This window comes from Perca fluviatilis, chromosome 23 (assembly GCF_010015445.1).
Source record: "Perca fluviatilis chromosome 23, GENO_Pfluv_1.0, whole genome shotgun sequence".
In the NCBI taxonomy this organism is placed as follows: Eukaryota; Metazoa; Chordata; class Actinopteri; order Perciformes; family Percidae; genus Perca; species Perca fluviatilis.
The window spans coordinates 22,956,704-22,975,877 of NC_053134.1; the positions used below are offsets into that span (position 1 = coordinate 22,956,704).

Genomic DNA, 19,174 nt, shown 5'->3' on the forward strand with positions numbered 1-19,174 from the left:
ATGTTTCAAGATAAGGTGGAAGAAAATTCACGGTTTTATATCAGTGATCACAGACTGCATATCCGGTTTTCATCCTAACTTTATACAGTGCTGTGCCTGCATGATTTCATCTGAGATCTAGGCAATACAAAGTTTCTTTTTGTTGACACATTGAGTGGAAGTCACACGAAGAAATTCTGCTTTCCACCACTTTGATCCAGGCTGAAATATCTCAACAATTGTATGGATCGCAATGAAATTTTGTACAAGAATGTACCGTCAGCCAGAAGATGAATTGTAATAACTTGATTGTCAGCTCCATTATCAGGGCAAAATGGTTTTCCAATACTTCTGATCAAATAGCTGCAAAACTTATGACATTCCCATTAGCCTCAGCTGTACTTTGTTTCCTGCTAATTAGGAGATATCATGGAAAACCTTATGCCTACTAAATATTTGAATGTTGGCATTGTAAGCATGTTACAGCTGATATTAGTCTCTCTCGCTCGCTCGCTCGCTCGCTCTCTCTCTCGCTCTCTCTCTCTCTCGCGCTCGCTCGCTCTCGCTCGATATTTAGAAGTTATAAGGTTTTCTCTGTCTGTCTCTCTGTGTGTGTCACAGCTACAGGAGATGTTGAATGACTTTCATCAGCGAGCCCGTGTTGAGCTGGTTGCAATTGAACCTGCAGGCGAGCCACACAAAACATACATTGTGTTCATGTCTTTTGATGCATCCAAAACTGAGGAAGACATCCCCCTGCCTGTTGAAGATCAGCTGGACTACATTCACTCCCTGAATACAGACCACATGACAGTTACAGATGGGCTCATTTATTGGGAAGGTAGGTGACAGTGAAAGACCAGCTCAATTTGTTCAAGTGTAAAGTCTGCCAGATAATTCAAACTAATAATCTTGTGTTTTAATTCCCTTGACTGACTGTCAGGTCCTGATCTGTGTGCTTTCTCCAAACAAACTTTGTGTCCTCTTAACTCTCTGTGCATCAACACCCTGGGCTCCTACGCCTGTTTGTGCCAACATGGCTACTACGATGTGAGCTCTGTCATCGACCCCCCTGTGGCTTCACATCCAATCTGCAATGGTAAACTTTTTGGAGACATATGTTTTTACCTATTAAACACGTGTTGCCTTTTTAACAGGTGAAAATTCAGTTTTAACTGTCTCATGTGAAGTGGTTGATCCTAAGCAGTGGTGTGAAACTAAGAATATATCCCGTCCATTATAATTGGACCTCAGCAATATAATACTAAAGCTTCTTCATTATGAACACTGCAGAAAATGTGCCTCGTGTAAAGGCTGTAGAGGGTACCAACAAGTTAACCAAAATAACATTTTGTATGGGTTTATAGCCTGCTGCTAACAGTATGTTGGTGGGTTTGGAGGTTAAAAAAATCAGGGCGACTGTAATTGTTTGGGACTACTGTCAATCAAGCAAATATCTATACATTTCCCTTTTGAATGCCTTAATATCTTTTTAGTGGTAATTAAAAAAAAATTAGCTTTGTCCATTAAAGCTGCAGTAGGTAACTTTTTATAAGTTTGTAAATATGTAATTTCCCTCTCCTCTACCAACTGTTGATTTAACAAGTGTGCTATGAGGGTGCCCTGAAAACAGTTCTCCTGAAATATTGTATTTATTGCTGTTATTTGGCATTGTATGCCTTCATTTTGATATTAACAGTACAGAGATGACAAAAAATGAGCTGAGAGAGTGATGGGGGATAACATGTAACAAAGGTCCCTGGCTGGATGTGAACCAGGAACGGTGCGGCTCATTATTGGTGCCATAAACCCTAGGTCGCCAGGAAACTGCTCCCTGAAATATTATCGCTGTGTTCCAGGCCACCTGAAGCATTCAGACTCCTCAGACTCCTATCACAATTTGCTCAGCCACCAAGATACATAACGGATAAAGGTGTTGAAATTAATCAAATAATTGATACATCGAATCATGGACATGGACGATGCTGCATCGATAATCAGCCGGGCCATAATCAATTATTTCTGTTTACAATTTAATGTAGGCCTCACAACCTTTTCTGTTTACATATTCTGTTATGTTTTGCACATTCAGGAAGTGCCATGTGCTCAGGGCTGTAGTTTTATGTGTAAATAATTTCTATTAGAGCACTGCAGAATGTTTTGTTTTGGAAGCTTGAAAAGCTATGAATTAAATATCCTACATGGCTTTAATAGTAAAAATGTATTTGATGCATCGAGATATCGAATTGAATCACTGACATGATAATCGTAATCAAATCGGGAGATCAGTGAAGATTCACACCTCTAATAACGGAAGTTGAATTAGTTGTTAGGATGCAAAAAAAAAAGTATTTGATTTTGTCTGAAAGTGACTGGGAAAGCCCCCTCTCTCCATGTTAAGGAGAGCCCACTTTGGTTTTAGCATGCAGTTACGATGGCTGTTGCGTTTTCAAATATGACAAAGATCTATACTACTGTATTATCAGAGTCTGCAAGTGTGATTTCTTGACTCTGACCCTTGTTTTGAAACAGAAAAAGGACTTTTCAGCCACTGTCTGGATAAACTTATGACTGGTAGTATAGCAAAACCCTACCTGACTTCTCACATCGGGGGAGAGTTAGACGTGAGGCTGAACGATGGCTGGTGCCCTGTGGATGAGACGGAGATGTTCTACTACTTCCGCATCTCACGAAAAGCCTCTGAATGTGGAACTGAGAGGCGGGTGAGTGGCTGATCGAGCTAATGAAAAGACATTTCATTACTAAGTGATGGTCCGTTTTCTGTGCAGAGATATGCAGGGCACCACTGACCACCAGGGGTCCCTTTTTAGAAAGCAGGTTTAGTGAAGAAAAACTTTAAACCTGAGAGAGAGGGGTAACTCCAGTCTGTTTCAGAAAGAGAGATAACCTTAGTCAGTTACTATGGTAACAGAGTCTGTGAACCAACTGGTCGGGAGCAGGTTTTCTTCAAGAAACTCTCGGTCTCCTCCCTCTGACACAGCACTCTTTAATTATTTATTTTTTGTGCAAATGGCAACATTGGTGATGCGGAGCATATTAGTAAAGCCGTTAGAAGAGTTAGAAACCAGTAAGAACCATTAAAAAGGAGTTCCACAGGATTGCAGGTGAATGATGTAAACACTTTGAAATAAAAGATTATGAATTATAATTCTGTTAATGATGGTGCTGCAGCCTCAGAATGGGCTTAGTAGGCCTAGGACTTTTTGACAGATTAAGCACCTGTAAATGAAATGGATTATAGGTTCAATACCATTTCACCAGTAATATTATACCTTTGATTAAATATATTAATACACTATATTGGGCTTACGCATTTACCCTTGCAGTAATTTTATCCCATGCACAAATTTTTCTCTTTTGTTGTGTTGCTTTTTTAACGAAATACATGTTCAAACTCGCTGTTTGTGCGCATGAGGATTTGTTTGTGATTGTTACCATGGTGAATCGTAGTATCATGGCTCCATTCATGCTGCCTTTATATAGTGGTGGTGCACGCGCTTAACTCTGAGTGAACCAACTCTGAGTTGACAACCAACTCAAATCAGCTGTTCTGGAACCAAAAACGTTCCTGTCTCAGGGTAAATGAACTCAGAGATCAGGGTTAGACTCAAACAGACCACCTGCAGTAATGGGAACATAAATACAGATGCAATATCTGCCACAGCAAAATGTGTATTGCTCTCAATTGCGGAGAATTCAGAAGATCCTTGAATCATCACTAATTAAGAAGCCTTACAGTAGATTTGCCCTATTTACCCAACAAGGTTATTTTTACATACCAGGTAAAGTTACTGATTAAATTCAAAGTGATCATTTGAAACTTAAACTACATGTTTCAAAAACAGCAGCAAGCGAGACATCCAGAGAAAATTGGACGTGGCATCCGTTGTTTTAAACCTGCTGTGAAATGTCTTGCACTTTTTTTCTTCACAACCTCTAATCCCAGAAGCCACTACACAGTCAGAATGGAGGAGGTAATGTCATCAATTTGTGACCTATTATAACAATTCCTCTTCCAGTAAGAATGAGAATATCTTTGTAAAGTGATGTAATCATTGGCTTCATGGGCTTCTTAATACGTACACAAACTAGAAGGACACTCGGAGAGCACAGACCTCTGCCAAGAAACTCCCTGATTATTCCAACACCACATGAATGCAGCACAAATGCCCTCTCTCGCAATGTTAACGAAAGTGGGGAAAAAAACGTGTATCCGCCCCGTGAATCTTTGGCCCATGCTACACCCTCCACTAAGTTTCGTGGTAATCGGGCCAGTAGCTTTTCTCATCAATCCTCGCTCAATCCTGCTGACATTTAGGTCAGAGTTGTGTGCAGTTTGTCATCCCATAAGAAGATATCTCAATAATGAAGTCCTAAAACTGTAAAAAAAAAAAAGCAGATGCCAAAGTGTATTCAGTTTCTCAGTCTATTCTACCCTTTGAAGTGTGACGTATGAGTTAACATAACTGTGTGTGTGTGTGTGTGTTCAGGTGAACAAAACCCACATCCAGTTACAAAACACTCTGACTGTGACCATCAGAGATCAAATCATCACCCGACAGGATCTAAAAGTCGTCTGGAAGTGCATCTACCCGCGGCGTTATGTACGCAACGCTCAAGTCAGTGTGGATGTTGAGTGGTGAGAGAAACGTCTTCATATTTTGTCTCTTTGCCTGAATAAAAAAAATAAAAAAATAAAAAGCATTGTTAACGAATGAAGGGCAAAAAACCGTCTAAACCTGTTCTTTCTTTGGTTGTAGGCACTCCTCCGCCTCCCTGGTGGCGTTCAACTCCTCCCTGCAGCTAGGCCTGACCATGACCCTGCACGCTGATGAGTCTTACACCGACAGCTACAGGGATGCCATAACCATGGGGCCTGAGGACACTCTGTTCTCCCAGGTGGCCCTGCAGACCAACAACTCCTTTGCTTCAGACGTGCTCCTGCAGGTGGACTCATGCTGGACCACTGAAAGCTCCGACCACTAGGACACAGTCCAGGGTGTCCTTCTTCAGGATGGGTAGGTGGAAATGTAGGCTGACTCAACCAATGTACATTGCCGGGATTTAGCCTGACCTAAACCCGGACATCCGGCCCGTCTTTCCTGCACCGGATGTCCCTGCCCTTCTGCTGTCTCTGCTATCGGGGCTTAGCTTATATTTTGAAGAGATTTCCTTTCACTCAAAAGTGTGTGACCTATTTGAACTGCTTAAGTTGCCTTGGATAAGGATACTGAATGTCGGACTCTCTTCTTCCAGCTGTGCTTTTGACCACACGTTCCAGTGGCTCTCTGTAAACGGCCTGGCACAGAACAGCAGATTTTCCATTCAGATGTTCACCATGCCCAAAGGGTTGCCCATCTACATTCATTGCCTGGTCAACATATGTGGACATGATGAAGACTGTACAAAGGTAATCTAAGGCCAATTCTATAAATCTTTGTCCAAGGAGGGCGACTCAGATGCAGCAAAAACAAAACCGAAAACACTTGAGAAATGTACTGTACATACAACAACCAAAATAATATTAACGGGTAACCAGAAACATTCTGTAGGCCTACATACGGCCTAAAGACACTATCAACAAGTAATAACAAACCATCAAGTTTTCAAAGTGCAATGAATAAAAGTGTTTTCAAGTTGAGATTAGTCTCACTTTGCCAGCTCTATCTCCACAGCGCTGTGGAGTAAGGTCTGGCTACACCACACATACATTCTGGAATAGTAGAAAAAATAACAATCACCAATCCCAATCGTTTCGGTCGGCGCTTAGCTCCGGACGCAGTGGCGGTGGCTCTGCAAAATAGTCTCAGGAAGGATCTTGTTTTGGTGTAACATTTGCACCCCTTAAAGAAAATGCCCACAAACAATATTTAATGAAATTAACTGTTCACACAATACAGTGTAACGTTACTTTGTCCTGAGCAATCCTGCCACAATCTATCCCAATACTAGGGTTGGGTACCGAACTCTGTACTTTTTTGGGTAGCGACCGAATTACTTCGGTACTACCGTGGACCTATTCACGCTAAATCAAACGGTGCCAAATTTCGGTACCTGACAGCGAGTAAGCGCAAGCTTATCTCTCCTCTCTGCATATTGAAGATTTTCAGCTCTTTGAGTAACTGGTCTGTTCTAGCCACTGGTCACTGCACTAGTGTGTAATACTGGTGACCTTCCTCTGCCTATGATGTTGCCCATAAAGTTTCCAGATGTAAAATCTATTGTCTTGATGCTGGCCTTGATATCATTAAGGAGTCTTTAAAGCTTCCTGGGTGTGGAATCTCTTGGCTGATTCCAGAGGTGTAGCAGGCCGTATACGCCACTCTGGGCAGGAGTATTTGCCATGTACCATACCTTAAAACAGTCTCAGATGGCATCAGTGCCCATCCTGCAGAGGTACAGGTTGCAGCCAATCATGTTAAAGCCAGTCACGTAATCATTAACTGCAATTTGAAGCCTTGTTCTGAGGCTTTGATCAGTGGTGAAGGTAGCAATACTGCCATGTAAAAGTACTTCATTACAAGTAACTGCATTGAAAATACTGAAAAAAAAGTACATTATTACCAAAATTTGTAGCAAAAGTATTAAAGTAAAAGTACGCATAACACTACATAACAAAATTGCCCCTTGATACCACTTATTATTATTATTATTATTATTATTATTGATTGTGTAAGCAACGTATTCGGTCTTCGGTATTGCTCTATACACTGATGGGCAGCTAAACTCTCTCCTAACATCAAGACTCTGAAGACAGTCGTTCCCACGTCCACAGGTTTAATGACGTTGCAAGGAAAGTGTGAAACTGTACAAAGACAGACTAATCAATTCTATGCTAGATTTTAACATACAGTATAGCCTAATGTTCAGAATGTAATTTCATCAATTCACATATTTCCTTTCTACCGTTAACTATATATTTCAAGACATTTTTACATGTAAACAATATTACGTTCATTCATACGAGTGTAGCCTGTCCTATGACTTATAGTTGTCTAACAACGATGCAACGTTAGTCACAACACCAACGCCAGCGATCACGGACATTTCTAATATAAACTTAACACAAAATAACACTGACATCAAAATAATGATCTATGAACCTATGTAATTATTAAAAACCGTGAATGAATACATACCAACGATGCTACTCTAGGCATAAATGTAGGCAAATGTAGCTGTAGTTGGCTTGCTACACTACAACCATGAATCACTGAACCGTTAGTTTGTAGCGTTCGTTTACTTCCTAACTACGGCCCACGCGACGTAGCATTTACCAGCTAAAACATAAATAGAGAACTCATTAAGACTTGAGGCAAATTAACTTCTTACTTTTAACCGCTTATTTATAACAAAACACAATATTTTACTGTTGTAGTTGGTCAAGGGGGAGCTATTTCACCATTTCATGTACTGTAGGCCACTGTTGGGTAGCAGTAGCATGCAAAAAAATCTAAATCTGTAAGTAAATCGTACATATGAATGTAAAGGAGTGAAAGTCCCCAACTGAGCCTGATGTTGCAATAGAATTGCAGCAGCCAGCAGCGCACCAAGCAGTCAGGGAGTCAGATGGACGGAGAGGGGGCCCAAGCTGCTGTAGTGTCTGCTGGACCTCTGGTGGTCAACAGGAGGGGGACGTCAGCTGTCCCAGCGTCTTACTGTGAGTTCATGTTTCAGTCCAGAACTTGTACACAATGTTACATGTCCAGTGCTCATCATGTTTTAAAGTATCAGAATACAAATGGACTGTATCACTAGCCTTCACTGCATTTTTAGCTATATATTTCTTAAGATTTGATTATTTTCACTAAGTCAAAATAATTGAACTAACGTACAGTTGTGTTTGGATTTGTGTTTTTGGTTATCGTAACTCAGTGTGAGGTGGATACAGTACAGGCCAAAAGTTTGGATACACCTTCTCATTCAATGAGTTTCCTTTTATTTTCATGACTATTTACATTGTAGATTCTCACTGAAGGCATCAAAACTATGAATGAACATGTGGAATTATGTACTGAGTACAAAGAAGTGTGAAATAACTGAAAACGTGTCTTATATTTGAGTTTCTTCAAAGTAGCCACCCTTTGCTCTGATTACTGCTTTGCACACTCTTGGCATTCTCTTTATTATTAGTCTTTAAGGAGTTCCCAGAGATGCTTAGCACTTGTTGGCCCTTTTGCCTTCACTCTGCGGTCCAGCTCACCCCAAACCGTCTCAATTGGGTTCAAGTCCGGTGACTGTGGAGGCCAGGTCATCTGGCGCAGCACTCCATCACTCTCCTTCTTGGTCAAATAGCCCTTACACAGCCTGGAGGTGTGTTTGGGGTCATTGTCATGTTGATAAATAAATTATGGTCCAAATAAACGCAAAGCGGATGGGATGGCATGTCGCTGCAGGATGCTGTGGTAGCCATGCTGGTTCAGTATGCCTTCAATTTTGAATAAATGCCCAACAGTGTTACCAGCAAAGCACCCCACACCATCACACCTCCTCCTCCATGCTCCACGGTGGGAACCAGGAATGTAGAATCCATCTGTTCACCTTTTCTGCGTCGCACAAAGACACGGCGGTTGGAACCAAAGATCTCAAATTTGGACTCATCAGACCAAAGCACAGATTTCCACTGGTCTAATGTCCATTCCTTGTGTTTCTTGGCCCAAACAAATCTCTTCTGCTTGTTGCCTCTCCTTAGCAGTGGTTTCCTAGCAGCTACTTGACCATGAAGGCCTGATTTGCGCAGTCTCCTCTTAACAGTTGTTCTAGAGAAGTGTCTGCTGCTAGAACTCTTTGTGGCATTCATCTGGTCTCTAATCTGAGCTGCTGTTAACTTGCCATTTCTGAGGCTGGTGACTCGGACAAACTTATCCTGAGCAGCAGAGGTGACTCTTGGTCTTCCTTTCCGGGGGCGGTCCTCATGTGAGCCAGTTTCGTTGTAGCGCTTGATGGTTTTTGCGACTGCACTTGGGGATACATTCAAAGTTTTTTTTATTTTCCGGACTGCCGGACCTTCATTGGTTAAAGTAATGATGGCCACTCGTTTCTCTTTACTTAGCTGATTGGTTCTTGCCATAATATGAATTCTAACATTTGTCCAATAGGGCTGTCGGCTGTGTATCAACCTGACTTCTGCACAACAAAACTGATGGTTCCAACGTCATTAATAAGGAAAAAAATTCCACTAATTAACCCTGACAAGGCACACCTGTGAAGTGAAAACCATTTCAGGTGACTACCTCATGAAGCTCATTGAGAGAACACCAAGGGTTTGCAGCGCTATCAAAAAAAGCAAAGGGTGGCTACTAAGACATGTTTTCAGTTATTTCACACTTTTTTTGTTAAGTACATAATTCCATATGTTCATTCATAGTTTTGATGCCTTCAGTGAGAATCTACAATGTAAATAGTCATGAAAATAAAGAAAACTCATTGAATGAGAAGGTGTGTCCGAACTTTTGGCCTGTACTGTATGTGCACTCAGAATACAGAGTTAATGAAATGAGCCGTGTCCGTTTCTTTGCAGGGCCAGAGCATATGACCATGATCCCCATTGTGGCCGGATTAATAGGCTTTCTGGGAGTAACCGTACTCTCAGTGAGTGCAACCAAAGCAATCATGACTTACTATGAGCAACTACGGCTGCAATAAAGTGTTTGGAACACCATTTGTGAGTGTGTAATGATGATCATGGAGACAGTTAACTGTAAATAACAAGACAGACATGACAGAAATGAAACCTATCTTATGAAAATGTTTCATATAAAATCACTTTCAAAGTGGACGTAGCAGGATGACTTCTCAGGCTCAGTATAGCAGGACTATGAATGGATTATAGGCCATTGTAGCACACCTACACTTGGTCTTCAGTCAGCCTAAACCGACCTGCTGCTAGCCCGTTCACCTGAATTGCTGTGTAGCCAGGTAAGCAAGTGTGCGTTTCCTGGGATGGCGAAGGTATGACCCGCCCTACCCTGCCTCTGATTGGCTAGTACTCGTTGCCTTGGTTGGCTGGATTGGCTAGGTTTAGCCACGAGGAGTGAGATTTGTTAGGGTAAGGATACCAGGGTAATCCAATCAGAGGTAGTGTAGGGTGGGACATGCCTTCACCTTCCTAGGCAACACAATTATGAACTTTATAAGGTCAATCTTGTGTTTACAGCTTGTTGCACTGCCCCATATAGGCTGAACAACTACCTGTCTGCTGGTAATTTGTTAACCCTTAACCCTTTGTAAATCCTTGTGTTTATTAAAGAGTTTTAAAAGTGTATTTGTTCTCGATTCAACTCAGAGGTATATAAGACCAACTGGGTCCATTTTTATTCCACATATACTGTATTTGCAACTGACTTCATATCTATGCATGGAAACACTATAAAAAATAATTGAGATATATGCCAAATATACATTTCATAATATATTGGTATATTTTTGTGTCTACCAATTTGAATATGGACATACATACATACATACATACATACATACATACATACATTTTCATAAATGCACATATTTGATTTTGATGAAGGAGAAATCAACACATGTTCTTGTTTCTTTCTTTCTCTTGCATTGAAATACCAGGAGGTGTTTAGCCAGGGAGTGAGATTTTGAGTGTGACGTGACTTGTCTCATCAAATAGGAGGCTCTGTGTGATGAACAGCAGCAACCCCCGTGTCAGAACTACATCACCCAGAATCCATTTCAGGCTGCAGAAAAGGGAGACTTCTCTGAGGTCAGGACACCTATAAAAGATTCTTTGTTAAAAGCTTCACTGGGATATAGATCCATTAAAGCTGGGCTAAAAGGCAAAATGGTATCACAGGGGAGATTGGTTTGCATTTTTTTTAATAAATCAGATGTACTCAAGAAAATGTTTACACCTTTCTTATTTTATTGGTGAATTTTTCCCAGTACAAAGTCATCCTATATACTCCTTTGCAGTAGCTCCAGCTTCAACTAGTGAAACAACGGCTGAGGCTGCTGAGCGCACATTCCAGAAAACACTCCGGCCAATCAGAGCAGACTGGGCTTTTTCAGGAGGGGGGCTTTTTTTAAGCATGTAAACTTGTTCTAGTAGAAACACAAACTACAAGTATTATCCTGAAAATACTATATAATGGTGACCCTTTAAGTCAGTGTGTGTGTAGTGTACGTGATACGCAGGTATACACCACATACCCATGAGGAAAGGTCAAGAATTTCCATAAACCTACTTAAAGGTCCCATGGCATGAACATTTCACTTTGAGGTTTTTTAACATTAATTTGTGTTCTCCCAGCCTGCCTATGGTCCCCCTGTGGCTAGAAATGGTGATAGGTGTAAACCGAGCCCTGGGTATCCTGCTCTGCCTTTGAGAAAATGAAAGCTCAGATGGGCTGATCTGGAATCTTCTCCTTATGAGGTCATAAGGAGCAAGGTTCCCTCCCCTTTCTCTGCTTTGCCCGCCCAGAGAATTTGGCCCACCCATGAGAGAGAGAGAGACATCATGGCTTTCAAACGAGCAAAATGGCAGTTGGTCAAGGCCACACCCGCACCCTCCACCTTGCCCCCAACCCCCCCCTTTCTCTCCTCTTCAATAGCTACAGACACAGAAATGGCACGTCCTATAGAAAGCTCATTGTGGGACTGGCTGTAGTGGTTGTAATTCTGCACCAAGGCTGAATTTTGGGAAAGAGACTTAAAATACAGTATTAGGGGACCACTAAGGTCTATATAAAAGAGACTTCAGATACAGTATTAGGGGACCACTAAGGCCTATATAAAAGTAATTAGTAAGTAAGTAAGTAATTTATTTTATATAGCACCTTTCACAGACAGTCACAAAGTGCTTCACACAAAAGACATTTGATTAAAAAACATTAAAATCCAAAACAGAAAATAAACAAGCAACAATAAATGCAGTTTGAGTGAGGGTTCAAAAAAACCCAAAATTACAAACATGAGACAAAAGCCATTTGGAACAAGTATGTTTTCAAATGCTTTCTAAAAGTGTCAACCGAGATTGCAGAACGTAAGTTAACAGGAAGAGCGGTCCACAAGGTCGGAGCTACCACTTCGAAAGAACGGTCACCTTTAGTCTTTAAACGAGTGCGAGGGACCATCAGTAGTCCCTGGTTAGTGGACCTGAGTGACCTGGTAGTGATGTATGGCTGGAGCAGGTCAGAGATATAAACAGGCGCCTGACCATGCAATGCTTTATATGTCAGAACTAGAACCTTAAATTGGATCCTGAACTTTATTGGAAGCCAATGTAACATGGATAACACAGGAGTGATGTGTGACATTCTGTTAGACCTGGTCAACAGCCTAGCAGCAGAATTTTGCACTAGTTGCAGACGTTCCTGGGATGACTTGCTAAGACAGGTGAAAATAGAGTTACAGTAATCAAGTCGTGATGAAACAAAACCATGAATGATCATCTCAAGTTCCCCTTGTGATACCATGGTCCTGAGTTTAGCAATGTTTCTCAGTTGGAAGAAACATGTACGGGACAGAGACCTGACATGTTGTTCAAGAAACATATTCTGATCAAATATAACACCAAGGTTTCTAAGATTGGACTGTACCACTGAAGAAAGGGACCCCAGAAGATTAATAACTTTGGAGGCTGTAGTATCCGGAGCGACAATAAGGACTTCAGATACAGTATTAGGGGACCACTAAGGTCTGTATAAAAGAGACTTCAGATACAGTATTAGGGGACCACTAAGGTCTATATAAAAGAGACTTCAGATACAGTATTAGGGGACCACTAAGGTCTATATAAAAGAGACTTCAGATACAGTATTAGGGGACCACTAAGGTCTATATAAAAGCATCCAAAGAGCACCATGTCATGGGACCTTAAAATAATCGCGATGATAAGTAACGTTTTGGACATAAATTTACATTGTCTGTGTTGCGAGTCACCTAGAAACAACACCGTTGCTTGTCAGTCATTCTCTGTGCAAACATGAACTGAACTAATGTAAATCACTGAAGTAGATATGAAACCAAAGCCAACTTAAACTACACTCATTATTTTTGTAAGCCTGCCCCTAAAGCTACTGCAGCCGTCGGTTACATTACAAAAAACACACAATGTAATTAAAAGTAAGTATACCCAACATTAAGTTCAACTTCAAACAAGCATTATATATACATACTTTAAAGAAAAATACTCCCCACTTAATATGATTATTCCCGTTGGATTTAACTTTTATTTCCCAGGTTTTATACAAAATAAAGAAAATTGCAACAAAAGATAAGATGTAAACTCAGCGTGTGCTTGAATCTCCACTTCTCTCCCCAACACACACATATCTAGCTGCCCATTTGAGGACACGTGTAGGACAAGAGAACGTTAATCATATTCTCAATAATGGGACGTGGTGGATGGATGTTGTGTGGCAGGTGGTGGGCAAGGACCATCTCCCAGGCATCGATCAGATGAACGTTGAGTCCTTTGAACATGGTTCTGAGCACCTTATAACACTGCAGCGACTGCCAGTCGCTGTTAATTAGCCCATAATAAAGTGTCAACTCTCTGGGGGCCCCGGTCCGGATGACGACCAGCCCGGCCTGGCCCACCAGCCGCACGCACCGGCGCTGCGGATGCTCCTGCCGCGCCGGATGTAGATCTGCATCGGGTAAGTGCCAAAGTGAGCCCAGAGATCAAAAACTACAACAATGTTGGTGCCCCCGTATATTCAACAAAATTCTTGGCCAAAAAAAAAAAACAACTCCGGGTTGAGATACTATGCATACTATGGATAGGAGGAGCGTGGAAGCGGAATTTCATCAAGATGTTGTTTGGATAGTCCAAGGCTATGAAAGGTCCGGTGTTGGCCACACCGTGCAGGTCAAACACCCTAAGACCTAAAAGTATTACAGAAGGAACAGATTTAGCTGCAGTGTCAACAAAATCAAACTGTTGCCATAAATCTCTGTGGATCAGCTACCTGGTAGTGTCGCATCGAGGAATTCAAAAAACTGCCTGACGGTGGAGTCCCCATGCATGTGGACCACCTTGCCTTTCAGACACTGACTGATAGCAGATATGTTGAATTGGCGAACTTTGGTGCCACTTAGTGCTTGCCAAACACCCTGGTAGTAATAGCCAGAGGGTGCAACCTTGACAGTGCTGCTCTCCATCTCTGGTTGACCTGAGAGGAAGATAAAGGATAGGGATGGGGTTATTTAGGCTGGTGGACCAAAGAGAAACAAGGAAAAGTCAGCGCTCAGCTTCAATCTGCAATGTTAAAAACCTTCGACTAGGATTTCAAAAACAGATTAAGACTTCATAAATTACTAATTCAGGCTAATATCCTCTTATATCAAGGGTTAAAGGACTTATGTCTCAGCCAGATTTGGAAAAAGATGTCCATACTTTTATTTTTTAAAAGTGTTAAGTTCTTTACAAAAGTTATTTTCTTTGTCTGTTTTAATTTCATTGTCTGTAGCACATTCAGTATTAACATAAATTGGTAGTTAAAGTAGTAACAATTATGATTTACCTTCCTTTTTTGGCAACACGGTGACATTGGCAGGTCCTGAAGCCTGTATGTACACTTTCAAGTTGACACCACTGAAGAAAAGCATACATTATACAGTATATCTTACACAAACCACATCATCAGCAGAACTACAAGAAAGGAGGACAAACATCTTGCACTGCATTTTGTGACCCCAGCAGCTTTACTATTTTGGTTAGTCTTATTGCTTTCATCGACATATTTTATAAGATGCAGCAGGCATCTGTTTTCTTCATCAGCTCCAATTGTGCACTACCTATTACTAATCAGTAGACAAACAAAGTTAATAACTAGCTAGTGAACAGCATAACATTTAAAAGCTACAGTAGAAAGTCATTCCCCCCTGGAGATGGTGGAGAACAAACCACTGCTATAAATTACTGTAACACATTAATACACATCCAAATGAATGCTAATGTTGATAAATGTATACTGGATGTAAATAAGGCACTGTGTGATAACACTTTAGTCATATTAACTTTGTTCATAAGGTGATATGTCAATAGCTTGTTGTTCTGCCCCCAAGTGGCAAATAAGTAGTGTGCATCTAAATGTGGGCCTGTTTGGACCTGATGTTAAGATCTGTCCTGAGTAATCTGATCACAAGTGGACAGCTCTCAGTGCATGTGTTTACCAGGAATGTAACGATGCATCGTGAATCGGTAAAAAATCTGTTTTAAATTTGTAAATAAGTTATTGTGCAGATGTGCTGCAATGGCAGCAATCGGCACAATGACTATTATTTGTCATACTTATTAATAATTATAATAATATTCTTCATCTTCCGCCACATTTCTGTCCCGCTAATACATCCATGCAGAACTGGCAGCAGCATTGCCGTCAATGCTTCGATTTGATTCGATGACCTACTTCGTCGGATTAAGCCTTTCATTCACCATAAAAGAACTCATCTTAACCCAGTAAGTTTACAAGAGAGACTTGCAGTCACTCTGAGAGTCCTGGCATCCGGTTGTCGGCGAACTCATTCAAGGGTTTTTTACATTTACATATATAAGAGTTTTTTTTACAGTAGATGCATCCAAGGTGGCGCGACATCGTGAGGTCAAAATTATGTAATATTCGGCCGGCACGTCCGATTTATGGCGCGCGAGCCGAGGTCGCGCACGGCTCTTTTTTTTTCAGCGGCACGCAACAAAGCGGAAACAGGAGGCCTGAATGAGACAGTCTTGTATATAAATCATAATATGTATATTAGAGCAGTCAGTCTTCAGAGGATTTATTTTTTTCTCCATGGGTGCTCAGTGCACACCCTTTAAAAGACAAAGTAGTCAAAAAATGTTTGCATTTCAGAACCTTAGGAAATGGACAACGGCCGACACAAACACACATACACACACACACACACACACACACACACACACACGCACATATTAACTGGATAACAAAGCCTTAAAGTAGGCTATCTTTCAACTCAGGACAGCACCACTTCTCACAAATACAGACAAGGGCGTAAATCATCTAAGGATTGTCCCCCCCCCTAGAAATATCATTAAAACAGTGCTGTGTATTGTAAATAACATAATGATGTATACTTAAAATATCTGTGTAAGTAGTAAAACAATACAAACTCCAAAAAATGCTTTTTAAGTTTAGAAACATTTTGAGTTCCCCCTCCCTTGCCTCACAGTGGTTTGGTCCACTGCATGCTGTACATCATAGATATAGGGTGTTTCTCAATCTCAAGAATGCAAAGAACAGACTTGTATTCTTGGGGAGAACATTCTTGCTGGTTGTTCTTGGAAGAATGAACTCGCAAGTTCACAAGCACAGAAAACACTGTTAACAGTTTGAGACGATGCCTTCTTCCTGTTATTGCTCAACCCTCCCAGCACAGAGGCTACCTGCAGGGCTCCAAAATACCAGCTAGAAATAAAAACCACAAGAATATAACCACTTTGTATTAAAACAATCTCCGGACAAGAAAACCTCATAATGCTACAACTATTGCAATAATGTTGAAAAATAAAACTAATTGAGCTTTAATTTTATTGTTTATGGTTTAGCTCAAACACCCCTTACTTATTCAAAAGAGTGGAACGCGATCCCTACTATTATTAGTGTATAATTTAAGTCAGTTTAAATAAAAAAATAAATAGGCATATGCACTGGTGTGTCCTATGTGTTCCTATTAGTGTTATGTGGAAATATCATTTCTATATCACTGTAGTGCACTGTATATGCCCAGGGAGATGGAAATTAGAAATTCAAATTATAATGGTTGGTGTCTGTGTGTGTGTGTGTGTGTGTGTGTGCTTGTGGAGTTTAACTCCGAAAAGACAGTTTACCACGACGATTACATATTTCCGGTCAAAAACCCGGAAGTTGTTTGAAAGGTCTATAGAAGAACACAGATTGAGAAACGCCCATAGTGGCTGTACGTTAGGAGGATCTGCACTCGACTCACAGTCAGATCGGTAGTGACAGGAATGTAGTAAGTAGGCGGTTCAAGGCTATTTTATTCACATTAAACATCGGATGAAGTTTTTCTTTTCTGAAATAGAAATGATGCTGAGTAATTAATGAAGTTAAGTGGCTTATCAGTTAAATATATATCCTCTGTCCCAGACGAAACCTAATATTTATGTGGAGGACGCAATATCATTTTATAATTATAATATGACCGCGTGGTGAACCTATGAACCTAACTCATATTTAGACATCTGACGTTAAAGATTTGTGTTGTTGCTGCCCAGATAAAATGACAAGAGAAAAAAAAACAGACATAAGATCCTTTTTCAGTAGGCCTACACCAAAACGCCAAGTATACGTATAATAAGTCCTCATATCAAGACAATTTGGTAACATCTTTATAAGAATGGGTGCTTATGGAAATACTAATGTCACTGTGTCACAGGCAAAGGAGACAGAAAGAACTGAGGAACAGGGAGACCAGGGACAGTCAGGTGGAGAGTCTCAGGTAAGTGTGTTGAGCTCAGTTCATATTTTTGGAGGTGTGTGACTGTCAGGGTGAGCAGATGAGCTTTACCAGTGGCTCACTAATTTACCAGAGATGGGAGTAAGTCACACATGGGCAAGTCACAAGCAAGTCTCAAGTCTTAATCTTCAAGTCTCAAGCAAGTCCAAGTCATTTTTTGTGACAATCAAGCAAGTCAAGTCATAGCTTTGGTCAAGCAAGTAACAAGTCAAGTCATACCAAAGGTTCCATTTTTAAACAAGCTAAAGACAGTGGTTATGAACTGCTGGAGTTTTATTTGCATTTTTTACGCAAAAGACATTGCGTCCACATACATCTGAAGAGTTTAAATTAACACAAATAAAAAAGCACAGCCTAAAACTGATATTAGGCCAACAATAAATCAACATTGTTCAATATGCCTCAAACATGACATCAAATCATGAAATTCCTTCAAACAATTCAAGTATAATGGTTCCTAAGTCAAATAATATTCTTCAAACATGCCTCACTTTTATGAGACAGAAACACATCCTTTAACCTTTCCTTCTCTTAAAGAACAAAACATATTCTTTAGGAGGAGCTGAATCCCACCACCTTTGCTCATCACATGGAATGGAAAGTATATGTTGATATTTGTCAGTGTATTTGTGAGTGAATGTGTGCGTGTTTGAGAAAGAGTGAGTGAAAAGTTATTAATATTGGTGGGTGAATGTGCGTGTGTGTGAGAGTGGAGAGTGTGTTGTATGTGTGCCTAGCTTTATTCACATACTTATGTCTGCATGTGTGTGTGTGTGTTTATGAGAGAGAGAGAGAGAGAGAGAGAGAGCAGTTTGTGTTGTGTGTGTGTGTGTGCCTAGTTTTATTCGCTCTTACTGCCACCTTGAACAAAGAGGGGAGGGTGTGCTTATTCATGGCCAAAAACTGAAGGGAGTTCTGTCCATCACAAATGTCCAAATAGTGGTTCAGCTGAATATGGGGACTGGAACCCAAATCTCTCCCGATTTGAAGTGTCCGATGAAATTCGACATCGGAAATTTTTGTACTGCAGACCTTGCAAACTGCCGATCGTTTTTTTCTTTATCTGGTCAGATGTGTAATCCTTATAACCAAACTTTATTATTTTCTGTGCAGAGGGACATAGGCACCGATATAGGTTTTCCTCCGTGGGTGCTCACACGCGCACACCCTTTAAAAAAAAGTGTTTGCATTTCAGAACTTTAGGAAATGGACAGCGGCCGACACGAACACACACGCCATAATAAAGCCGTAAAGGCCTATGCTATCTTTCAACTCAGGACAGCACCACTTCTCACAGATACAGATAGGACTGGAGATGAAAAGTTTAACTGGCAAATAGCCCTAACCGCGATCAGCTTCGTGGGAAATTAAGAATCAATGCCACCGACATAACCAATCACACTACGACAGACGCTCCACAACTGCAGTGTTTAATTTTAGATTAATGTAAAAATTAACTGGCAGTCTGGCACACGTGGGTGGTCAGTATTTTCCGTGGGTGCTCGAGCTCCGGAGCACCCACGGTATCGGCGCCCATGAGAGGGATCCATGACGTTAAGTTACCAGCCATAGCCAGTGTTGTTTACTGATGGTCTGCCGCCGCGCGCCGCGCCATCATATCAATGGTTCCTGCGCGTGCAACAGCACTAAAATCGTAAAGTTAACTCCTGCTCAATATCAGAGGGGGGAAACAATATATTTATTAAACAGA

General features: G+C 41.0%; 1 protein-coding gene and 1 pseudogene across 1 annotated transcript; one reads left to right on the forward strand and one right to left on the reverse strand.

Moving 5' to 3' along the window:
- LOC120553035 lies at nt 1-10,262 on the forward strand. Its single transcript, XM_039791092.1, has 9 exons — nt 1-15; nt 601-820; nt 923-1,078; nt 2,512-2,702; nt 4,491-4,639; nt 4,761-5,018; nt 5,257-5,410; nt 7,528-7,660; nt 9,521-10,262. The coding sequence occupies exons 1-6, from the start codon at nt 1-3 to the stop codon at nt 4,984-4,986; spliced, it is 957 nt and encodes a 318-aa protein (XP_039647026.1). The 3' UTR covers nt 4,987-5,018; nt 5,257-5,410; nt 7,528-7,660; nt 9,521-10,262.
- Nucleotides 10,263-12,777: 2,515 nt separating this feature from the next.
- LOC120553036 overlaps nt 12,778-19,174 on the reverse strand; it is a 43,240-nt pseudogene continuing 36,843 nt past the window's right edge.